Source organism: Ambystoma mexicanum, chromosome 8, assembly GCF_040938575.1.
Source record: "Ambystoma mexicanum isolate Mex_15411 chromosome 8, UKY_AmexF1_1, whole genome shotgun sequence".
In the NCBI taxonomy this organism is placed as follows: Eukaryota; Metazoa; Chordata; class Amphibia; order Caudata; family Ambystomatidae; genus Ambystoma; species Ambystoma mexicanum.
The window spans coordinates 629,674,785-629,695,783 of record NC_090929.1 but is presented as its reverse complement, the minus strand read 5'-3'; the positions used below and the strand labels follow the sequence as shown (position 1 = coordinate 629,695,783).

General features: G+C 44.1%; 1 protein-coding gene across 10 annotated transcripts in view; it reads left to right on the top strand.

Moving 5' to 3' along the window:
* The first annotated feature begins 11,265 nt into the window (after window positions 1–11,265).
* EIF4G3 (eukaryotic translation initiation factor 4 gamma 3) overlaps window positions 11,266–20,999 on the top strand; it is a 4,880,525-nt gene continuing 4,870,791 nt past the window's right edge. For all 10 annotated transcript variants that reach the window (XM_069610350.1, XM_069610349.1, XM_069610345.1 and 7 more), the window contains exon 1: window positions 11,266–11,754. In XM_069610350.1, the coding sequence (XP_069466451.1) occupies window positions 11,615–11,754 (140 nt within the window). In that variant the 5' untranslated portion in view covers window positions 11,266–11,614. The remainder of the gene's footprint in view (window positions 11,755–20,999) is intronic.

Below are 20,999 nucleotides of genomic sequence, written 5' to 3'. Positions count from 1 at the left end.
AGACATACAAAAGACACAAACAAAAAAACACTCACAAAATAATATAAAAAAACCAGAATAAGTACGGCAGAAGTGAAAGAGCAAGTTGCGCTCAATTTACACCCCAATACCAGGATGCGAACAATAATCATGGAGGAAATGCGCATATCAACCCGCATTCCTATCTCAGCCAAGGATGCAGACAGCCTAATAAACTCCTACAGACAGGCGGACTGCAACATATCTAATGTAGACAGCCAAACCTGTCACAGTGATGCAGAAACAAACATGCTAGATGCTCCGACAGCCTCAAAGCTAGATAGCGTTAATCCTCACCACGGAAACAAAGAAATCAGCCTTGAGACACAATCCACCGCAAAAGACAAAATGAAGCACTTCTTGATTGAGTCTAACACTGTGACCAATTTTACAGAAGAGAAAACCAAACAAACCATACTGAAAGATATACAGCAAACCATACCTAAGAACTACTCCTTTGCCTCGACGGGAGTGCAGTTCCAATCGACCTATCCATCTACCACATTAAGTGAATTTAAAGAAGAACCATGGTCGTCAGGAAGCAGTGGCGAGTATGAAGTGAGAGGAAAGGGTCAATCATCCATTCTCAGCCTATTCTCACAAAAAGAGAGAGCAATGCACGCAAAGACTCAATGGAAGAATCATTATGACAGCATAAGGACCCCTGAACAGAAAGCCACAAATACATTCCCCATCAATGCTAAACGGATGGAGCGATTATCACTCGATCTAACTGAAATTGAGGCTTTAATGGAATTACAGGACAAAAATAGAAAGCTCAAAAAAAGAACAAACCAAACGCTCCCTCTGACAAGCAGACCCGAGATGAACCCTAGACCTAGTAATCCTATGGCCAACAAAAACCAATTAATGTGCCCAGAGAAAATGGATCCAACGAATGAACAGAGAAAGTGCACTTGCGCTACAACTTTGACAGCTCCCCAAGAAAGAGTCTATAGCGACCTCCATGGTCGACCTCCAAAACATGTTGATGGCGGTGACGACCCAAACCATGATCCCATACATAAAGCTCCACGAATCGAACATGGAGACTGTGAAAGAACACACAACCTTACTGGCCTCAATATATGCCAAACAAAAGAGTCTAGAAGTGATAACAGCAAAAATCCAAGAACGTCTTAATAAAGAAGCAGAGATCAGCTACAACTGGCAACAACGACTTGCTGAAATAGCAAGACAAGACAGATCGGATAAAGCCGCACTAATCGAAGCTCTTATCGCCATAACAGCAACAAAAAGCTTGAATACACAAACAGAACCCAAGGAGGCAAAAAACACTAATAATGGGACGCAAACTATAAACCAAAAAAATAAGTCAACAGTGATAAATCAAAAGGTTTCTCAAATGGAGAACAAGAACATCGACAGCAATATTCTACTAATTGATCTAACTCCAGACTCACCCCACTGTGATGCTGCCAAAATCCTGTCCTCTGAAGCGTCTGACCAAAATCTTAAAACAGACACCTCCATAGGAAAGCCAGAAAAGGGGACACAAAATTACAGCATCTTTGAACAACAAAATCCAAGTGAAGCACCCAAAATAAAAGAAAAAACCAAAAAGACATTAACTAAAAAGCGTCAAAATGGCTCAAGAGCATTTCTGAGAAATCTAATGCACAGTGTAAACGAAAATAAAAAAGCTATACAAAACCAGCGTCAAGAAACAAAAATAGCCAGATCCAAAACGAGCATAACAGCGCAATCTAATCTGCAATGACATTCAAAGAAAGCATCAGAAGAGATTAAAAAAACCAACAACTCAATCCCATTTGCTGGAACAGAGGACAGTGACGAAGGAAACATAGAATCATTGATGAACTTGTCAACATACTCTGAACAAGAACCTGAACATAAAGCGAACGAAAATCCTGAGAAACCAACTGAACAGGGAGACCAAATTAACACGTCATCAATGATAATACTGGACTGCTATGAAGAGACCCATGAAAGCCTGATGATAACTGCAGAGATATCATGTGAGGAGATCTCAGATGGCGATCTAACTTCGTCAAATAACTCTTTAACCTCTACACCTTCAAAGTCAGCGAACTCGGACCAAACCTTGAATCTAGAGGACCAGATGCATCCCAAACCAAAGAAATCTAGTCAGATAGAACAAACAAGCCCACTAAAATACCCACAATTTGTGCACTCACTTCACTAGATCCATAGGTATATATTAAGACTAGAAAGGACAACAAATCGTGATGTAAAACTGATCATGTATTGGACTAACACCCTTTGCCTATTTCAAGCCATCCCAAATTTAAAGTCGATCACTACGAAAGATTTGAAAACAATTGACTTCATTAACGACAAAAGTCTGGGCGACATTTTGATACATTGTTACACAGAAAAAACTCTGAGGAAAATTGCCTCATCCAAGAAAGATATAAAATACCTTGGTTTCGATCTATCAATAGTAGAATGCTTCGCTCAGCAATATGAAAACATACACAACAAGCACGTTCTAGAAAACAGCCAAATGTAGTCAGAAATTAGCAGCACCGAAGACCTAGAATACACCAAGCTCTGGGACCCGCACAACAAGAACTCCAATGAAAGTGACATCAGCTTCCACAACCCTGATACACATCAGCATAGACCGAGAAGAGCAGGCACCAGGAGAAGTATTGACAAAACCCCCTTATGGAGAAACCTCGACTCAACAAATAACACCAATGATTACAACGACAAAACTTCACTATAACAACGAAATTCAGACATTAATCAGCTTGTGACATGTTGTTCATGGAACACACGTGGTCACTCACATTTGTTCCACAAAGCACATGCAGGTTTGAATAATGGCAGCATAATATGCTTACAAGAGACCTGGCTCACTGTTCCTCCAATCTTCGAAGGATACCTCACGCAGACGAATCCCGCAATTGCAGGAAAGGCAGGTAGACCATCAGCCTGTCTCATCACCTTAATCAGACACAACCTTTACTATGAGGTCATAGAATACACAAACCTAGACACCTGCGCACAAAACACAATACTCAAAAAACTAATATCACCGGAACTGGAACAAACCACAAATGATATAGGGAATCCCTCCAAATATAATATCTGAGCATTACCAACGTTTATTGGAACCCAAAGAAACACGAAGACGAGCAAACAACAGACACAATCCTTTCCATAATTGACATCAACACACAGAAATATGAAGGTATAGACCACATCTTATGTGGCGACTTTAATTTCCATATTTATGATTCGAAAGGAAAAAAGCTAGAAGAACATCGACTTGAACCCCGTGCAAGAAGATGGTCAGCTGAACTAGACAATAGGAATTTCATCCGCCTGGATGCAATAAATAAAGACACATTGACCCCCACTCCATCCTGGTCATTTGGAAACAAACAATCCATAATAGAGTATTTTTATGTCACGAAAAGAATTTCAGCAGCCATCAAGGAAGTAGAAAACATATCCAGCAACCTAAGCGACCATTACATCCTGAAGCGTTCGTGGGACTCAAGCGGCACTTCCCCAAGGAGAATACACATCCCTCCAATAACGGTAAACTCCAGAATGAACCGACTAAAAATTGCCCACCACAAACTAAAAACCTTGACGGAAACACTCAAGAATGCTGATTTAAAAGACAACAGCAAAATAAACTACGGATGGCTGCTGAATCAGTTCAAACTGACAAACGTCCGGAAAGGCCTTCAACACCCGAGGCATCAATACACCTATAATGACTTGATTGCTGCAAAAAAAAAAGAAATGCGAAGAGAAGTTAGAAGAGCAAAACATGAAACGAGTTTAACCAAAAAAACAAAAATACATAGAGCCAAGAAAAATTCAAAAATTGGTTAAAAAATGCGAAAATGATACAAGAACAAGAGAATGCAGAAAACATGATGTCTATTCTCAGAAACAACAACACCCGACGTCTGTGGGACCTGTTAAACTCGAATACTAGCAAACAAGAAGCAATGATAGTCGATGTTACTGAGCAAGACTGGATCAGATACTTCACCGAGTTATATAAAGAAAGACCAGCAATCCAAGGAAAAACCATCACCCAAAAGGAAAACACATGGGAAGTTGTATATGAAGTAAAAGATCTAGAAAATGCGATCCACAATCTAAATGCATCACGGGCCCCTGGCCCCGATGGGCTATCAAATGCAATTCTCAAAAAGGATCCTAAACCATGGGCGGAATTTTGCGGGGCAATCATCGACCTAATCAACAGCACCAAAAGGATACCTACATCTTGGCAGTTGGCAACAATAATCCCCATATACAAACAGGGATCCACCAAAGATCCGATGAATTACCGACCTTTGGCATTACTAGATCCTCTGGGGAAAGTATTCGCAAACCACCTCCTAACAAGATTAAACGCATGGTCAAAACTGACCTTCCACCAAGCAACTCGACAAACGGGATTTGTGAAAAGAATTGGCACAAGCATAAACCTATTAATGTTGAACATACTAAAACACGAAGCGGACAAGAAGAACACCCAAGTTTATGTTGCATACGTAGACCTAAGACTCGCCTTCAATACCATCAACAGAGACCTCCTGTGGAAAAAAAATGGAGCTATGGGGATGTCCTAGCGACATACTAGCACCTATAAAACTCCTATATTCTAATACCAAGATCCAGGTGAGAATGACAGCAGATGGGATCGTAAGCAACAAAATCAGAACATGGCACGGGCTCAAACAAGGCTGCCCGTTGGCTGCTGCCCTATTTAACCTGTTCACATCTGACTATGAGGAAAGCATCAACTCCCCTAATATCAACCCCCCGAAACTTAACAACAGTGCGGTACCATATCTGATCTATGCTGATGACATTATTCTCCTTGCAAAAACGCCACACGGTCTTCAGATTGCATTTAACAAAACGATTGAATACATGGATCACAACGAATTTACCATAAATATAAAAAAAACAAAAGTCATGACTTTAACACGAAAAGCCCAAGGTAAATTGAAACTCCCGGTGTTCTTCCTTCAAAACCAACGATTGGACCAAGTCACCAAATACAAGTAACTAGGAATTTGGATAAATCAATCAATGAGCGAAATTCCTTGGGCACTCCACTTAAAATCAAAAGTCAAATCGCTGGCCAATCAGGGTTTAATCATCCACCAGAAATTTGGTAAGTTCTCGATCAAACCTGCATTAGCTTTTTACAAGAAAAAAGTAACAGCAATCTTGACATACAGGGGGGGAATGCCTGATTAACATGGATCAATCTATATGGATCCAACTTGAAGCCATCTACTGGCGGAAAATCCTATCTCTGCCACAATCAACCCCCATGTCACGTATACACTACGAGCTCGGCCTTCAATCTTTTCAATCCATAATTACGTGGAAAATCCTTGACACATACAGGAAACTGAATAACGAAGACAACATCGCAACACTTGATATATTTAGAGCATCGCCATCAACACCAAACAACTCTGTACTGACAAGATGGAGAGAAGCCGAAGAGCTCATATGCTCGGAAAAAAACATATCACTCGACATGCTGATAAAAGGCCTCAACAAGCCAAAAAGCATCTGGCTAGACTAGACTGGATTGAGACAGAAAAAAAGAGAGATGAATACAAGCTAAATCTTAAATGCGGCGGAGAAGCAAGAGCAATAAACCAACTGCCCCATTACCTCAACCTATTCCCAGATCGCCAAATATGCGACATCTTCCTAAGATTTAGGTTATACATTCTTCCGACACGACAAATCTTAGGCATATGGACTCTGAATCCCTCAAACAGTTGTCAGCAACCATCCCATTGGACACTGAGGCACAGTGGAGCTATATTTTAATGGGAAACAACAGAAAAATGGTGTCCACAGTCGTCCACTTTTGGAAGGACATCACTGCTGCAAACTATACATAAGTGTTTTAAAGCCTATGCTATTTTCGTTTAGAAATTCTCTTTTTTTTGTACCAATATGTTGCACAAATGTAAGGTTTAAGAAATAAACTAAATGCATTTTAAATTTAAAAAAAAAATAAAAAAAAGAGTGCGGCTTTCTTGTCCTCGGGCCACCCTGTATCAGCGACGAGTTGATTAAACTTGGCAACATAGGCAAGGAGAGGGGTGTCACCCTGTTGCAGCCCCAAAAGTTCCAACTCAGTAGCCTGGGTTTTGTATCATGTATCAAATACCCGATTCATAGCTTCCAACAAGGCATCGCAATCAAACAAGAGAGGTTTACCAGCCTCCAACAGAGGATTAGCCCAGGCAGCCACGGTACCAGCCAAATGGGAAAGGACAAAGGCAGCTTTGGTAGCGGAATCAGGAAAGGCATTGGGACGGCACAGAAAGTGCAACCGGCACGGATTCAGAAACGTACGATAAATCCTAGGATCCCCATGGAACCGCGCAGGTGGTGCTAGAGGATGTTGCGTTGCCATATATACTGGGGCAACGGCCGCAGGTTGGATTGCAGGTTCCCCAGAATCGGAAGCCATGGCTTCATTAGGGATCTGATCAGCTGCCGGAATCCTTGCCTGAAGCTCGTCAATGCGAGCCTGCGTGGTAGCATGAGCTGTTTGCATATCAACACGTAGCTCCGCCACAAGTTGCATTAAAGGTCTCGTTGGCATCCATTTTGTATGAGGCTTCTGATTATGTCAGAATCTGAGGTAGTAGAACTCGAGGTTGTACCCGTAGCGTAGCCGTCGGGTTCTTCCTACCAATGTAACCCTCTGAACACACAAGGTAAATTAAAGGGGGATCTATTAGTCGAAAGATAAGGAACACCACACGAACGACCAGGCACTGCAAAGGAACAAGGGCAAATGACTTGATAAGTCAATCTTAGGTTAAGCAATGAGCACAGTAAAGAAATACCAAAGCACTAACCAGAATGAACAATAATACTTTCTGACTGCTCTTTGTCAATTCGGAGCACAAGACTGGATGGTAGTACACAATCTAATGAGACATAAAGAATGTCATGAGACAAGGATAGGATTGAGGATCAAAGAATAAGAAACAGCAGTTGCAGAGATTTATAACATAATAACATTTGTAACATAATAACATAATAACATTATAACATTATAACATAATAACATTTCTGATGATACTCGTGAAGCAACAACACACACAATGTATTCTATCCCTAACCCAATGGCTCGAGGACGCCTAAACGATTTAAGGCAGTCTCTAGTCCCAGTTCTATCCCGCTGGCACGAGGATGCCTAACGACTTCAGCGTATGTAGGCAGTCTCAAGTTCAGCACTTTCAATTAATACACTAGGGTGTTGTTGGTGTCTTCCAAGATGTGAGTAATGAAAGGTCAGCAATCCAGGTAGGTGAATTCCAAATCAGCAGGCAAGCGGGTGTGTCAGAATGCAGAGCGGGTTCGGTACACAGGAAGGCAGACAGTTCCGAATCAGCAGGCAAGTGGAAAATCGGAAAGCAGACCGGGTTTGGTACACAGGAAGGCAGGCAGTCCCGAATCAGCAGGCAAACGGAAAGTTGGAAAGCAGACCGGGTTCGGTACACAGGAAGGCAGGCAGTTCCGAATCAACAGACAAGTGGAAAGATGGAAAGCAGACCGGGTTCGGTACACAGTTAAGCAAACAGGTCCTATTCGGCAGACAAGCGGGATGTCAGTATAACGGTCCAGGTCACAATGATCACAGAGATACAAGGCAAGGAAACAGGAGCAAGTCGAAAATTCACAGGAAACTAGAAATGAAGCAAAGCAAAAGCCACGATTGATTCAAAATCAGAAGCGGTGAGGTGAGCAACCCGGAAGTATTATACAGGTTGCCATGGGAGTTAAACTCCACGCCCTCCGCGTGACACACTGTAGGAGGAGTGTAATGGATGCCAGAGTCGCCATGGTAACCCGTGTCCATTATATCTATGGAATCAGGAACGGCGTAGAAGAAGCAGGAGATTAGACAACAGTATAACAATGGTCCTTTACTGTTCAAGCACTGTTTCACACCCTGGCACCTATTTCTGAATGAATGGGAAGGCTTTGACGTAGGGTAAATCCTGACACTCGCCCAAGTCAGCCATTGACTTGAACCGACCCCAACGAGAAAGACGGAAGCCAACCAAATTCACAGACTTTGTCATGGACTAGGACAAAGCCTTTCCAATGGAAGGAGGTGTGTGAGGACCTGTAAGGAAAGATTTCCATTCCATGTGTAATTTTCACTGCAGTTGTGTACCCCCCAACTTTTTGCTTTGTTTAAACACCATAGTCTGACTTTACCAGAGGAGCACAGCCTTCTGCTGCACTCCCCTGGGCTTTTCGCTCACTTCTTATGGGGAAACTGACATGCCCTTAAAGACAGTCAGTACTGGGAGACTTTGTTTCCCTTAGTCCTTGTCAATGTTGCAACTTTTTCTGCAACATGTTACAAGTGCACAGAGTACCTTACTTGTCATTTCTAAAGGCCCTAGTTACTCTCGAAGGATTTTTTTAGGAGAAGTGCCGATGTGCCTTGGACAGGGCTGGTGGCAGCTTATCTTTTTGTGTATTTTTAACCCTTTCTTGACAGGTAAACCGCAATTACCATTTGGCACGTTTAGGTGGCCTGGCTCCAAAATATCCATGCCACGAGGTTTTTTGTCCTGTCCTTTGGTCATCTTGCCCCTTAACCTTCCCGAGGTCGAACTGACCCAGGTCAATCCTTATTTGGGCATGCATTTTCCCACGAAGCGCCAAGCTTTCACTGGCTTCTGCATGCCTTTTGTGCACGCCCCCAGGATGTGGGCTGGACTGTCTACTTCCAATACACATCCTGGATGCCAGAGAGTCTGGTGTGCTGTGAATGCCTGGGACCACCGTGGTCCATGATTGGTTCAAGTATGGTATGCCTGTATGTGAGCAGATCTCCCAATGGGTCCTCTTTGTTTTGTCGCAAAGGAGATTTTGGATAAGAGAAGGCTCCAAACACCCATACCATGTCATTCTCTGGAGTTCTCACTGAACGAAGGATAGGATCCAAGTATCCTGAAACTAAGAAGCTGAGTCGAGGAACCGCTGGTGACCCGCTGGAAGGTTTGGCACCCTGAGCCCCCTGTCGTCCCGTGGGACCCCTGTGCATCTGGTCATCCTCGAAGGTCTGCGAAGACGCTTTGGCCCATTGGAATAGCGGGATCACCTACTCTCGGCACCTTCAACAAAACCTGCAAGTAAGTCTTTTCGGAAGCGTCCCTGGGCAAACCAGTGGGCTGACTAGCTTACGCAGGAGTTTTGCCCTGATACCGCCACCGTTTCGAGGAGGCCCTTGAAACTTGGTACATAGCAAGCTCTGTGTTCACTGCCCTCTCACACCGAATTTCGTGCACTTGGCATTCCGAGGTCTGAAGTAAAGTGAGTGCGCCCGAACCAGAGTATACACGGTTACTGTGTCGCCCAGCCATGGTGACGAACTTTGCAAGTTCATTGCAGCTGTGGTCCTCTGTGCCCTGAAGCCTGCTACAGTGGAACTGGCCTGATCCATCCACCAGGAGCGGAGAAATCGCCACTGTCCCGTTTGGGTATCAACGATGTATCTTCATCGCTGAAAGCCGCATTTGAACCTGCAACCAAAGTTGACTAGAGTGCCGAAGTGCGCCGGTGAGTAATTGCAACCCTAACCGGTGGCCCCTAGCGCATCCATCAATTTTTATGCACGAGTGGCCCCTGAGGGCCCCTCTCCTTTCCACTGCTACTGCGAACTAGCAAACTATTCCCAACTCTTGGAATCGACTCTGGCCTCAACTGGTTGCCCTCCTCGAATAGTGGGAACCTAGTCATCATCACCTCACCTACCTTCCTGAGCTGCTACAGCCCCTACAAAAGACCCTGCTTTGGCCATTTGAACTACCGTGTGCGCCAGCTTTGCAAGTACATTGGAGCATTAGGCTCACCTCATTTGAGGGATTGGACTGTCGTTTCACAGCGCTCCTCCCTAGAGCAGAGAGCCAGCTCCTGAAGGGCAGCCTGGTAAATCAAGCAGGTTTCCTCACTTACAGAGTTTATTTATTTATTTTTATTTATTTTTATTATTTATTTACATTTTTTAAAGAGCTCACACAGCCTGGGGGCATCGAGGCGCTGTTACAGGAATATGTCTCTTAGTTGCATCCACTTAATACCCAGAGATTTCTAAGCATGGACCTGGGGATCAAACCTGTGTTGCTTCGTGTCTTGTTTCCAAGGCGAGCATGTTGCTGCTGAGCTATCCTCCCGGGACAAGTCCTAGGGCCTCATTACAAGTCAGCCGGTCCGGAAACAACGGTGGCAGTAAATCTGCCACTGTTGTTTTCAGACCGGCTGATTCCCAGTCCAGCAGGCGGGAGGTGTCACTCCCGCCAGGTCTGACCTGGCGGGAGGCAGGTCAGGCAGGCATGGAAACATCCGCTCTGTCATAGACCGAACCAGTTTTTCGATGGTCCCCATCCCCATGGAGTCCTAAGGGACTCCATGGGAATGGGGCTTAACAGAATTCTGCCTCCAGAATTACCGGGGGACCGGGGTTGTAATGCACCGATGATTCCGGCAATCACAGATGAGGAATGGAATTACCGGTGAGGCAGTAGCCTGCCGTTTTTTCCGGCACGGCTACTCCCGGACTCGTAATGAGGCCCCAGTGCAATGTCATGGCTGAAAGTAAGCCTTGTGGGGACTCTGTCAGCTGAGGAATTGTTGGATCAGTTACTGGGTTACCAGTGCAGTCAAGTCAACTGCACTGATCCACTGAGACTGAACTGTGAGTACTGGACGCATGCCTTATGTGTGTAAGGTGTCTCAATAAACACCGCAACCCAGTGTCCTGTGCTCCTTGAGGCCACCACACTCACTTGTACTACAGAGCCAGTGGGCAATGCACAAATTCAAACATTTTGCTCCAGAAAAGTGGCTTTGTCTTATATAGCAGTACTAACAGATAGCTAAAGACGTATCTGGCAGTTCGCATTGATTATGATGTCTTTATGATTTGGTAGAATTGAAGTAACTTATTGCAGATTCTTCTTCGTGGAAATTGCCTTCTTTAAAACGTGTAGAATAAAGACCGTTTCTGAATACATTTAATGTTTGTCTGTGCTTACTTGATGCCACCCAGCCTCTCGTCAACTTTACAGCACCCGCTACGTCTAACGTTTACCGGAAATTGCCGAACATTCCCGAATCTCTTCGACACTTTGTCGGACAACCCACCCCCTCACCCCCCACTTTCCGAGTACTTCCGAAGTTGTACGAAGATTGCCGAGAGTCCGTTCGCCGGACTGCTAGAGGCGGCCACCGCGCCATGTTGGATGCTCAGCTCCCTCAGTGAGAAATTCTGCTACACCCCCGAGTGTCTTCCTTACCGGTACCGGCATCAGTGAACTCGGGGAGGGGGATAACACCCCTCCGGCCTCGGGCCGGCCAAAACAAAGCTCTCTACAGACTCAACCATCAGCCACTGTTGCCAGGGAGACCCCTTACCCCATATACTCCTTAAACTCCCCCCACACCTGCGCACTCCGCGGGAGTCCGGGCCTGAGAACCCGGTCCCGCTGGCAGGCTCCCCCTCCCCCCTCTGCTTCAACCTGCTCGGGGAGGGGCAGGCCGACCCGCCATGAGTTTACCGCAGAAGCCGGCTCTAAAGGCAGGAGCAGGGCCTGGGCTGCCGGCAGCAGCAGTGGTGCCCCCTCAGCACCAGCCCGGCCCGCTTCCCTCTGTGGCCCTGACTGGGCTGAGAACCCTGTCTGGTGGGCAGTATCCTTTACACAAAACAGTGGGTGAAAAGGGGCCGGGGATTCCCTGAGAGTCGGGGGCAATTCTGTACTTGCAGTTTTGCAGGCAGAGGCTGTATTTTGTCTCTGAGGTGGGTGAGCGAGGCAGGAGTGGAGTCTGCACTGCGGATGGGGTTCCATCCTTCATTGGGAAGTGTGCATTGATGTAGGGATGGTGATGTGCTTCATTGATAGTAGCCCGCATTCCACACAGAAGAGGTGAGATAAGGAGACAGTGTATTACCCCTAAGGTAGGGAATAAAGTGGTATCTAAACCTTGGAGGATTGGCATTTACTGAATAGGGATGTCTTAAATGTGTTTAATGTTCACTTGAGCGAGGTAGCACTTCTCACACTGCGGGGAGAAATTGTATTCGCCACAAAAGTTTTGATACCATTGTGCACTGTGGTAGGTGTTAGTAGTCCTGACTTGAAGTGTGAAGTATGTAGAATCCGATGCTGGGAAGGGTTTAGTATACTTAGTCGAATTCATATTGAGGAAGGACCTTGAGGGGTAATGGTTGCCCGAGTGTCTTATAACGGCAGAGTTGACTCCCCATCGGTGCAAGGTAATGTTATTTATTAACGCACAGCTGGGTGTCAGTAGGTAAATTGCATCCACTCATCACTGCTTCGGTAAGATCCTAGCTATGCTTTGAGGGTGTGCGTTGGACAAAAAAAGGGGGCATGGCGTCATTGGTCATCTAAATACTTCGTCAACTTTAAGGAGCACAGTTCTCACTCTAGAATGAGCAGCGATGTTTTTAATCCGCGTGATAAAGCCAACCCATAACTAAAGAAACGCTAGGTACAAATAGGCTATGGGATAAGGTCCTGCATACACTAAAGTTCCCCACCCCTCAATATCTATTTACCTCCGTTTCCCTCCACGGATAGTAGATTTCAGTAAATGGCTCACCGAGAGGCAGGTAAGTCACTTGTTTGGAGTTTTCCTTTTGTTTAATGTAAATTAAGGTGGTGCTTCTTCGTACTGCATCATGATATGAGCCAACAGCCCCCCCGCACCTCTATATTAAAGCCAGTGGCGCACAAAACTCCTGCAAAAGTTGCAAGGCTTTGAAAAATCACCAACCCGTCCTTTGAGATGAGATCACATGCAGCAAAAGTATTGTACGTGGTAAACATGAGTTATTTAGCCACTGCCGTATTTATAATGTACCACATGCACTGACAATCCCATTGGATCTCAACTCCCTATTTAAACTACATAGTTTAACAATTGCAACCATACACTGAATGCCTCACTATGGATGTATTTGGTAATCAAAGAAATGTATGCATGTAAATAGTGCACACAATGAATCCCGTGCAGAGATAAGGTAACTGCCATTCATGATTGGGGCACATCCAATGGACATGTCAGGATTGATGATGCATGTGGGGATCTTCTAAATCATCATTGGTGCTTCTTGGCTAAGATGTATGCTTCTCAGTATTGAAATAATAGTGGGTGTTTGTCTTGATTAAAATAGCGCAAGGGCATGTAGTGAGTTGAGTGAGGGTATTGGTCACGATTAAGGTGTGTTGGTTACAACTGTGTGTGCTGGTGTTGGAGGAGCACAAGATACATTTGGAGGACAGGGTTGACGGGCCTACCTCCATGTCCTGGAGTAGAAGGGGGGCAGCAGGGATGGATTGTGACACGTTTTAAAATGTTGTGGGCCCCAGTACTGTACTGCGTAACGGAAATGAGTTGGGATATAAATCTGGGGTGGAGCCAGCCTCAAAATGTTTGGGGGATTGGAGAACCGTTTGACTCACGAAACATCCAATGTCCCTCCAAGTGCTTGCATATCCAGTATCGGTTTCAGGTTTGCTTTCTGCACTCTGTTCTTGGTAACACTCGTACATAAACCGCCTTTCTGCTCTCAAACATTTTAAACTATTGAGCAAACAAAGTGTAGTACAGGGAGCAGTGTTGAGAAGTTACTTGATCAGGGAATCCAAATGAGTGGCACCTTCTCGAGGTGACAAAAGGTCCCAGCTTAGCAAGCGGCACAAATGTATCGGTATCTCATCAGGCAGGTTACCCATAGACAACCCCCTCCTTCTCCATACAGCGGCTATTGTTTCACAAACGGATACTAATCGTTTGAGGCATGAGCCATGTACAAGCTAAGCATAGAGGTTGTCTTTGGCGTTATTGTCGTGCTATGTTATGGGCTGGGAAGGCTTCAGTCCTCTGCTACGGTAGGCTTGTTGCCACTGTCGGTTAATGATTACCTTTCCTGTGGTACCCCCAGGCCATGTGTCGTTGTAGAGTGCCACCTTCTTTTTTAAAATTCCTCAATTTGGGAGGGTTTGAGACCCTCAAACCCGTGGCTAGCACCGCCTATACTAGCAAACTTATTAGTCGAGGCCAAGAAGGTATTCACGGACAAACCTTTTAGGGCATCTCTGTGAATTAAGCAGTGCTGTAGGTCCCAATTGAGGCATATGATAGGTACTTTTTATTTTTTACCATCTCTTATTAGTCGTTCATGATTTCTTCTGATTCATAACATGTGCGAGCTGCCCTTTATTCAAAAGCGTACGTGGTGGAAGTAGTCCATTAACCTGCGTCGGCCCTTCCGCTCTCTGCAGATTCACTGGTTGTAACGTGTTGTGGGCGCAGGGAAGCGAAAGATGAGCAGTACAGTGGTAACCTGTCACGTATACCTATTTATGTCAACAATGTTTGGCTTGCCATATGGCTACTTTCGAAGAGTGTTGGTTGGTATATGTACAACACACTTTTAGATTTTAAACTCCGATTCAAATATTTTTTGAATGTACATCTTTCTGGACTCGCTCCCCAAATGTGTATTAAAAACAAACATCTTCGAAATTAGGTTGATGTATTATTTCTGGGTAGGGATTCCCTCACTGTAGGAAGAAGGGAATCCCATGCTTTGTTGTGTTAGATTCTTTCGCAGCAAGCCAGTATAACGAAAGTGTAAGATCCATGCATGCTTGGTGGTGAGGGTTCTTGCCATGAGTTTCAACTAAGTTTAGTGAGATTTATTCGGCGCACCGCTGCCCTTTGCAGTGTCCCCAGGTGCTCTGGCTTGCTCATCTGAAAGAGTGGAGTGGGTTTGTTAGTTTGATGCAGGCTGGGTGGTGTCAGTCTTGGAAGGGTCTTTATATTTTCCCCTTGCATTGATGATGTGTACGTATTATGTTTGGGTGTTACATTGCTTTGGAAATTGTGCACATATGTTGGTTCTGGTTGTTATTCCACGTGTTGTCTTTGTATCCTTTCTTGATGCTCCTTGAAGGTTACGCACATACTCCCATATTGCATTGCTGCACTTACTGGCAGCGTGTCGGTTAATGGGTTTGTGCATACATTGCATTGTTGGTAGCCATTATTATTATTATTTTTTTAACCAATCGCGCCTATATTTTGTGTTGGTTGTTAATCACCGGTGGTGAACAGATTGGGGTGGTTGTTTGGTTTGGGGTATTGCATATATTGTTTCTGTGTTGGCTTTTATCCTCTGTATGTGGGGCTGTACTCCGATTGTTTTTGTGGTGGATTTCTGCACTTTTTCGGGGATGTATGTCCAGAAAGTGTTTCTAGAATGTTTTGATATTCGTTTCTTTTATTGTGTTTATTTATTTCTGTTGTGATCACACATTGTCCTTAGAGTGATTTTTGAGTGTGTAGGTATTATTGTAATTGTGGTGCTTTAGATTTAAAGGTCCATTATCACACATCTTATGATGATGCACAGAATAGCATAGCGGTGTCATGTTACCAACTGGAAATTTAAATGTTAAAAGTTCTCCCACCCTCTCCTGAAATTGTATACAATATGGCTTCTTTATGATGAGTCCTCATTGAATTCGATGAGACTAGGCATAGTTGTTGAACTGTCAGAGAAAAGCACAGTTGCATTTGTGTTCTTTGTTGTGAATGATATGCCCATGTTTACTGTCGGTTAGTTTGCCATTTGAGCCACATTTAATCTGTGGTGGAGTTGACCCATTGACCCAAAGTGCTGATAAACTCACCCATTTTCCACCCACGTACTGGGCACAATGTCGTGTAGTGTTTTCAATCTATGCTTGGTTTGTCTGGAATTGATTGGAACTCATGTTCAGTCGCATTTGAACATATACGGAGCAAAGCATGCACAGCAAGAGTCTTCGCTTTATTCATCTATGACGTGTAAGGTAGTCTGTGCATTACAAGATTGCTTTGTGGTGCCAGATGCAGAAAAGGGAGCTCACCAAGAACAAGTAAAAAGACATTTGCAGTCCTTGGGCAGCCGGAACAGGGGGAAGAGCCATACATCTGCAAAAAGTGCATACAAGGGTTCTGATAACTTAGTTTGATGGCCAGGTTTCTCAACATTACTGATAGGATTCTGGGAACATTTGTCCATAATGCAGTGAGATGTCAAGTCCAAGAAGTGTTAGCCTTTTCAGTATGTCTGGTGGTCTCCTTCCATATTGAGACCCGGAAGACGTTGGTTCCAGAGCAAGGTATTCTTGACTAAATGGACCGCTCGCCTAACCTTTTTGTTGTCGGCTCTTGCTTTGCACAGTACCCCTTCATGTAGGGTTTAAAGTAGCCAGATAAGACCTTCTGACTCAGAGTAATTTGAAGGTATTCTAGGATGTAGAGGTGAGAAGGCAGGGGATCACATGTCTCGATGGCATTGCGGAAGCTCAGATCCTCCTTTTTTTTGTTTGTTAGAATGGTAAAAGGAAGATTGTTCTGGACTATTTGAGGTGCAGGTGTTGTACACTTTATTGTGTAGTGGATGGCTTTGGCGCGAGAGTAATATTCGAACTTTTCATTGAGGAAAAGGCATGGCTCGCTGTTGCAAGGGCCAGTGGGTTTAGCAGATTCGCTGGAATTTGCATCCTCTTGGCAACATGTGGCTAGTCGGAGGTCAGGGCAGTGCTGATGTCAAATTTGTGAAGAGCATGCTGAAGTATCTTGCAGTCTGAAGGACAGGGAGTGACCCAAGAAAAGCCTGGAAGAGTTAATGCTGACTTGGTCGGAAAAAAGAAGGGAGGGAATGTGTGTGTATGTATATGTATATGTATATGTATATATATATATATATATTTTTTTTTTTTTTTTTAGGCAGAAAGGAAGAAAAAATGGGCACGGGCAATATGTTTGACCCCAGGTGTCAATGATGCAAGTGGAGCTTAATGTCTGGATAGAAGGCAGAGGTGTCTAATCTTGAGGCTTTTGGAAGGGAGCTCAGATGCACCGGTTTAAGATGGAGGTTCATAGGTCTGCTCATCAAAAAGGACTGTTTATACAGTCTTCTTGTCACTGTTGAGGAAGGTGGATTGTATGCAGTAGTTCGTATTTGACATGCACAGGTTGCTGGAAGAGGTGGTGAAAAGGTGGGCATTAAGTTTAATGACAATGTATGTATCATCAACGGAGCAGTAGAAGATGAAACTAAAAGGGTTAATTAGTAATACTGTGTAGCAAAGACAGATCGTTGTTAAATAGGGGAGACTTGTAAGAATCATGTAGGGTTTCGCAGCACTGCCAGAACTTTGGACGTGATTGAGGAATAGGTCTTTTGTACTTTGCCTAAAATGTGGCTATCAATGACCGTGCAGTGGTGCTGAAATGATGCTAAACGCGAGTGTGGGATGATGTGCAGTTTTGAAAGGTCCAGTAAAATCAGATGGTCAAATAATGTTTTCTGAGAGTATTCAAAGGTCGCCAAGAACAGACACCATAACCAACTTTTGTGATGCTGTGGACTTTAGTTTAATCCGTGACCAGCCCATGTGTCTCGAAAAACAACTGTGCTCTAGTGGTTACCACGCTTTCAGGAATTTGGCACAGGTACTCATGCTGAATGTGTGGTGATTATTTTTATTTTCGAGATTTAGGGTTGTGTTTTTATTGTTTTGAAAATGGGATAATTCTGGTTGTTTTGAATGGAATATTGGCAAGAGCAGGGATAGCTGTTAAGAATGTGTAGTAGAAACTAGCTGTGCAAAGTAGCAAACTGTTGAGTGGGAGCTTGGTGGAGGGATAAAGAGAAAAACTAGAGCTTTTGCAGAGTTAGGAAGGTTGTGAAACTGCGAAGGACTGAAATAAAGAAACCCAGAGAAGAGAGGCCTGCAATGAACAAATTAATGTTGTGCCCCTGAGATAGAAGGCAATGTTGTCAGGAATGATGTGGATAATTCTTTGCAGAAGGATGATGAGGAGACTGCACTCATCATTTTGAAGAGCTCTCCGGAAGAGACAGGAGCTTGAGCGATGGAACATATTGACTCTTTACGGAAGTAGGTACGTATCATAGGTTTTACTGAGAACAATGGATAAAAGAGTTGGTCTTGGGTTGTCTGCAGCGAGACAATGCAAGACCCATTAAGAAAGGAGTTCTAACAAAGATTTAAGTGGATTCAGGGGGTGGTACTTTATCTTGGTGATGGCAGTATAGTGTGTTAAACATAGAAGCAGAGAGAGGGGTTCGAATCAGTGGGATTGGGGCAATGGAGGGATCAAGTAATATGGTCATGCCTTGGTAAGGGGTGGGACAATTTTATTTAACTTTTTTTTTAATATTTTTTTATTTTCTTTTTTTTTTTTTTTAAATAACTCTTCAGAGGTAAGATATTACGTTGATGGACAAGAAGGGCTGACAATATGCTTTGACTGTGAAAGGGTTAACAAGATGATTAGATCAGCTGTAAATATTTGGGACAAAGGCCCTGATGCAGTTATTGCAGACAAGAAGAGGGATTGAAATTGGGATTTGTTGACCAGGAACAAAAAGCAATTTATGGGTATCCGGCACAACCAGTTGGGCAGGAGCTACCTTTGGGAAACCAGGAGCTAGTAAAGACTGCGCAGCAAATCTAACTATGCTCAAGATGGAAACTCTAACTGTTTGTCCATTCATGTTATCCAATATGCTCTAGGTGTCCCTTTAGTGTGCTCTTTATCATCCTTTATACACCCCTAAACATACACAGTTGACATCACATAGCTAGGCTCATATGGCTCCACCTGCCACAGGAGTCAAAAGTAGTTCCTGGTAACTCTTGGTTTCGAGCGAACCAGAAGCTAAATGGCACCCAGCTCCTGGCAATTTCGAACACTGCAAAAATAAGGTAAATTATCTGGTCTTTGTATTAGTTTGATTCAGAGACAAAGCTAGCAAAAGACAGGTTTTTCAAGATCTGTGAAGAAAACATTGGATGGAGGAATCTAGAGAACATCAACCCAAATGTTGAAATTTCAGACTAATAGGTGGTAGCCTAGTCAGTGTACAGGAGATAAAGTGGCCCCTGACCGGCCCATAGTCTGAGCTTGCTCTCAAGTACTTTAAGACGAGATAGCTGCACCTTGAGGTGGATGGGGGTGCAGGTTTTTACTCCAACACCAATCAATAAGGACAACTCTATGGTTTGGCAAAAGGGAGTCCGTTTAATGACAAGTACAAAAAACAGGAAACATGGAAATCAACAGTGATGCAATAGTCCATCTCGCTTGAACTCCCAACGACTTCATGCAATCAGTAAGTTATACTCAAAATTCGTCATCATTGACGTGTAACACTCAAGTTTGTCATGCAATTCTATTGGTTGGAAAAGGTAACTTAAATATAGGTGCTAAATCTGTATATGCTAACGGAGTGTGAGATTTGGATAAACGTCATTAGGTGGGCGTCTAAGCCCTTCCCCCAAAATGACTAAGGTGGACGTCACTAAAATGACGACGTCCCATTGGTTCTACTATCTATAGGACCCTAGATTATTTGTTCCACTATGATTGGGTTGGCTTCAACCCCGTGCCTAAATCTACACTTTAATTGGTAGCATGCAGAATGGTCAACCAGGTTCAGGATGCCCCACGATTCACCCGGCCTCCCTTCCATCAATCAGTACTTTAGTGCTATGTGTCAATTATTTGGCTGTGGTCTGCCTCGAAACTGTAGCTTCTTGTCAGGAAAAGTTATAGTATCTTCTGTTTGGGAGACAGCCAGGCGTAGGTGCCTCTTCTCGCTCGGCTGGTCACGTGCTAGCACACCGTGAATCTGCTTGGTTTTCCTTCTATTTGTGTATTTAATTCTTTACTCGGTTTGCCACCTGCCTGGGCCTCCTTATCTCGACCTTCACGGGGCAGGCTGCTCTGAAGTTTTGATTCTCCGGAGCTACTGTCTGCCTCCCTCTCTTGGTTTGACCTCGATTTCCCAGGCACAAGCTGCTTCTTGCTAAGTTTTGATTCCGCCGTCTCTTTTCTTGTTTTAGCTGGAATACGAATCCTGTCCTGTTTGACCCTTAGTAACGTGGTTTTAATTCTGCTTTTGTATAAAGTGGACTCGCACTTATATAGTGTGCTTTGTTGAGGTCGATATATAGGTGGCGCTTGCTGCTCTATTCTTCTACTAAGCATAGCAAGCCGCACTGTTTTCTTAGCTTCTTGCGGTTACAAGCATATGTACAGGCGTTAGCTGGTTGAATAACTACATCCTGCTTTACAGTTAGTTTCTTTATATTTCAACATCGTCTTTCCTTCTAAGTTCATGATATCCTTATTCATGGTGTTTCGTCTGTGTGTCATTTTTTGACTGTCGTTTCTTTCATCTGTGGGTCTGTCCGGGCCCTCGTGACGTCGCCATTCGTCTTCAGTTAAGGCCTGTTGAGTCTCTTCTGGGACAGTGTTTAAGCAATCTTCATTTCGTGTTATTTGCTGGTAGGTTTTTCTCAATGGATACCTTACTGTCCATGGTTGTCTGGTTATTGGTACTTCAATAGGTATTGCTCTTCTGATAGGTACTGGGCAGAGCCCTAATGCGGCTCTCTGCTGGTTTATTTGCTCATCATACTTCACATATCTCGGTGTGAACATTCCTGGCACTTCATAATGGGTGACTGGAGTGCACGCTATATTTTGGACCTCCTCTACACTCCCGTTCCCCCCCCCCCCAACCGCCTTTGGTCGGTTCATCAACCACTTCCGCTTTTGGATTCATCTTTCTTGGTTCTTCTGTATCCATTTATTCTTCATCTTCTGGGTTTGTACATGATGGTTTGAAGGAATGTCTTTTTGGAGTCCATATTTTTATCACTCCTTTCAGGCTTCCTGCTGTCTTTCCATGTTAATCCTTGTTTTATGTCATTAGCTGACATTGTCCGTTTGAGTTACAATAGATCAATTTTCCTTAATTTCTGCGTTTCCTGGGATAAAGAAACTTCGTACCCTCTGGCGCATGCTCGCTTGCCTTC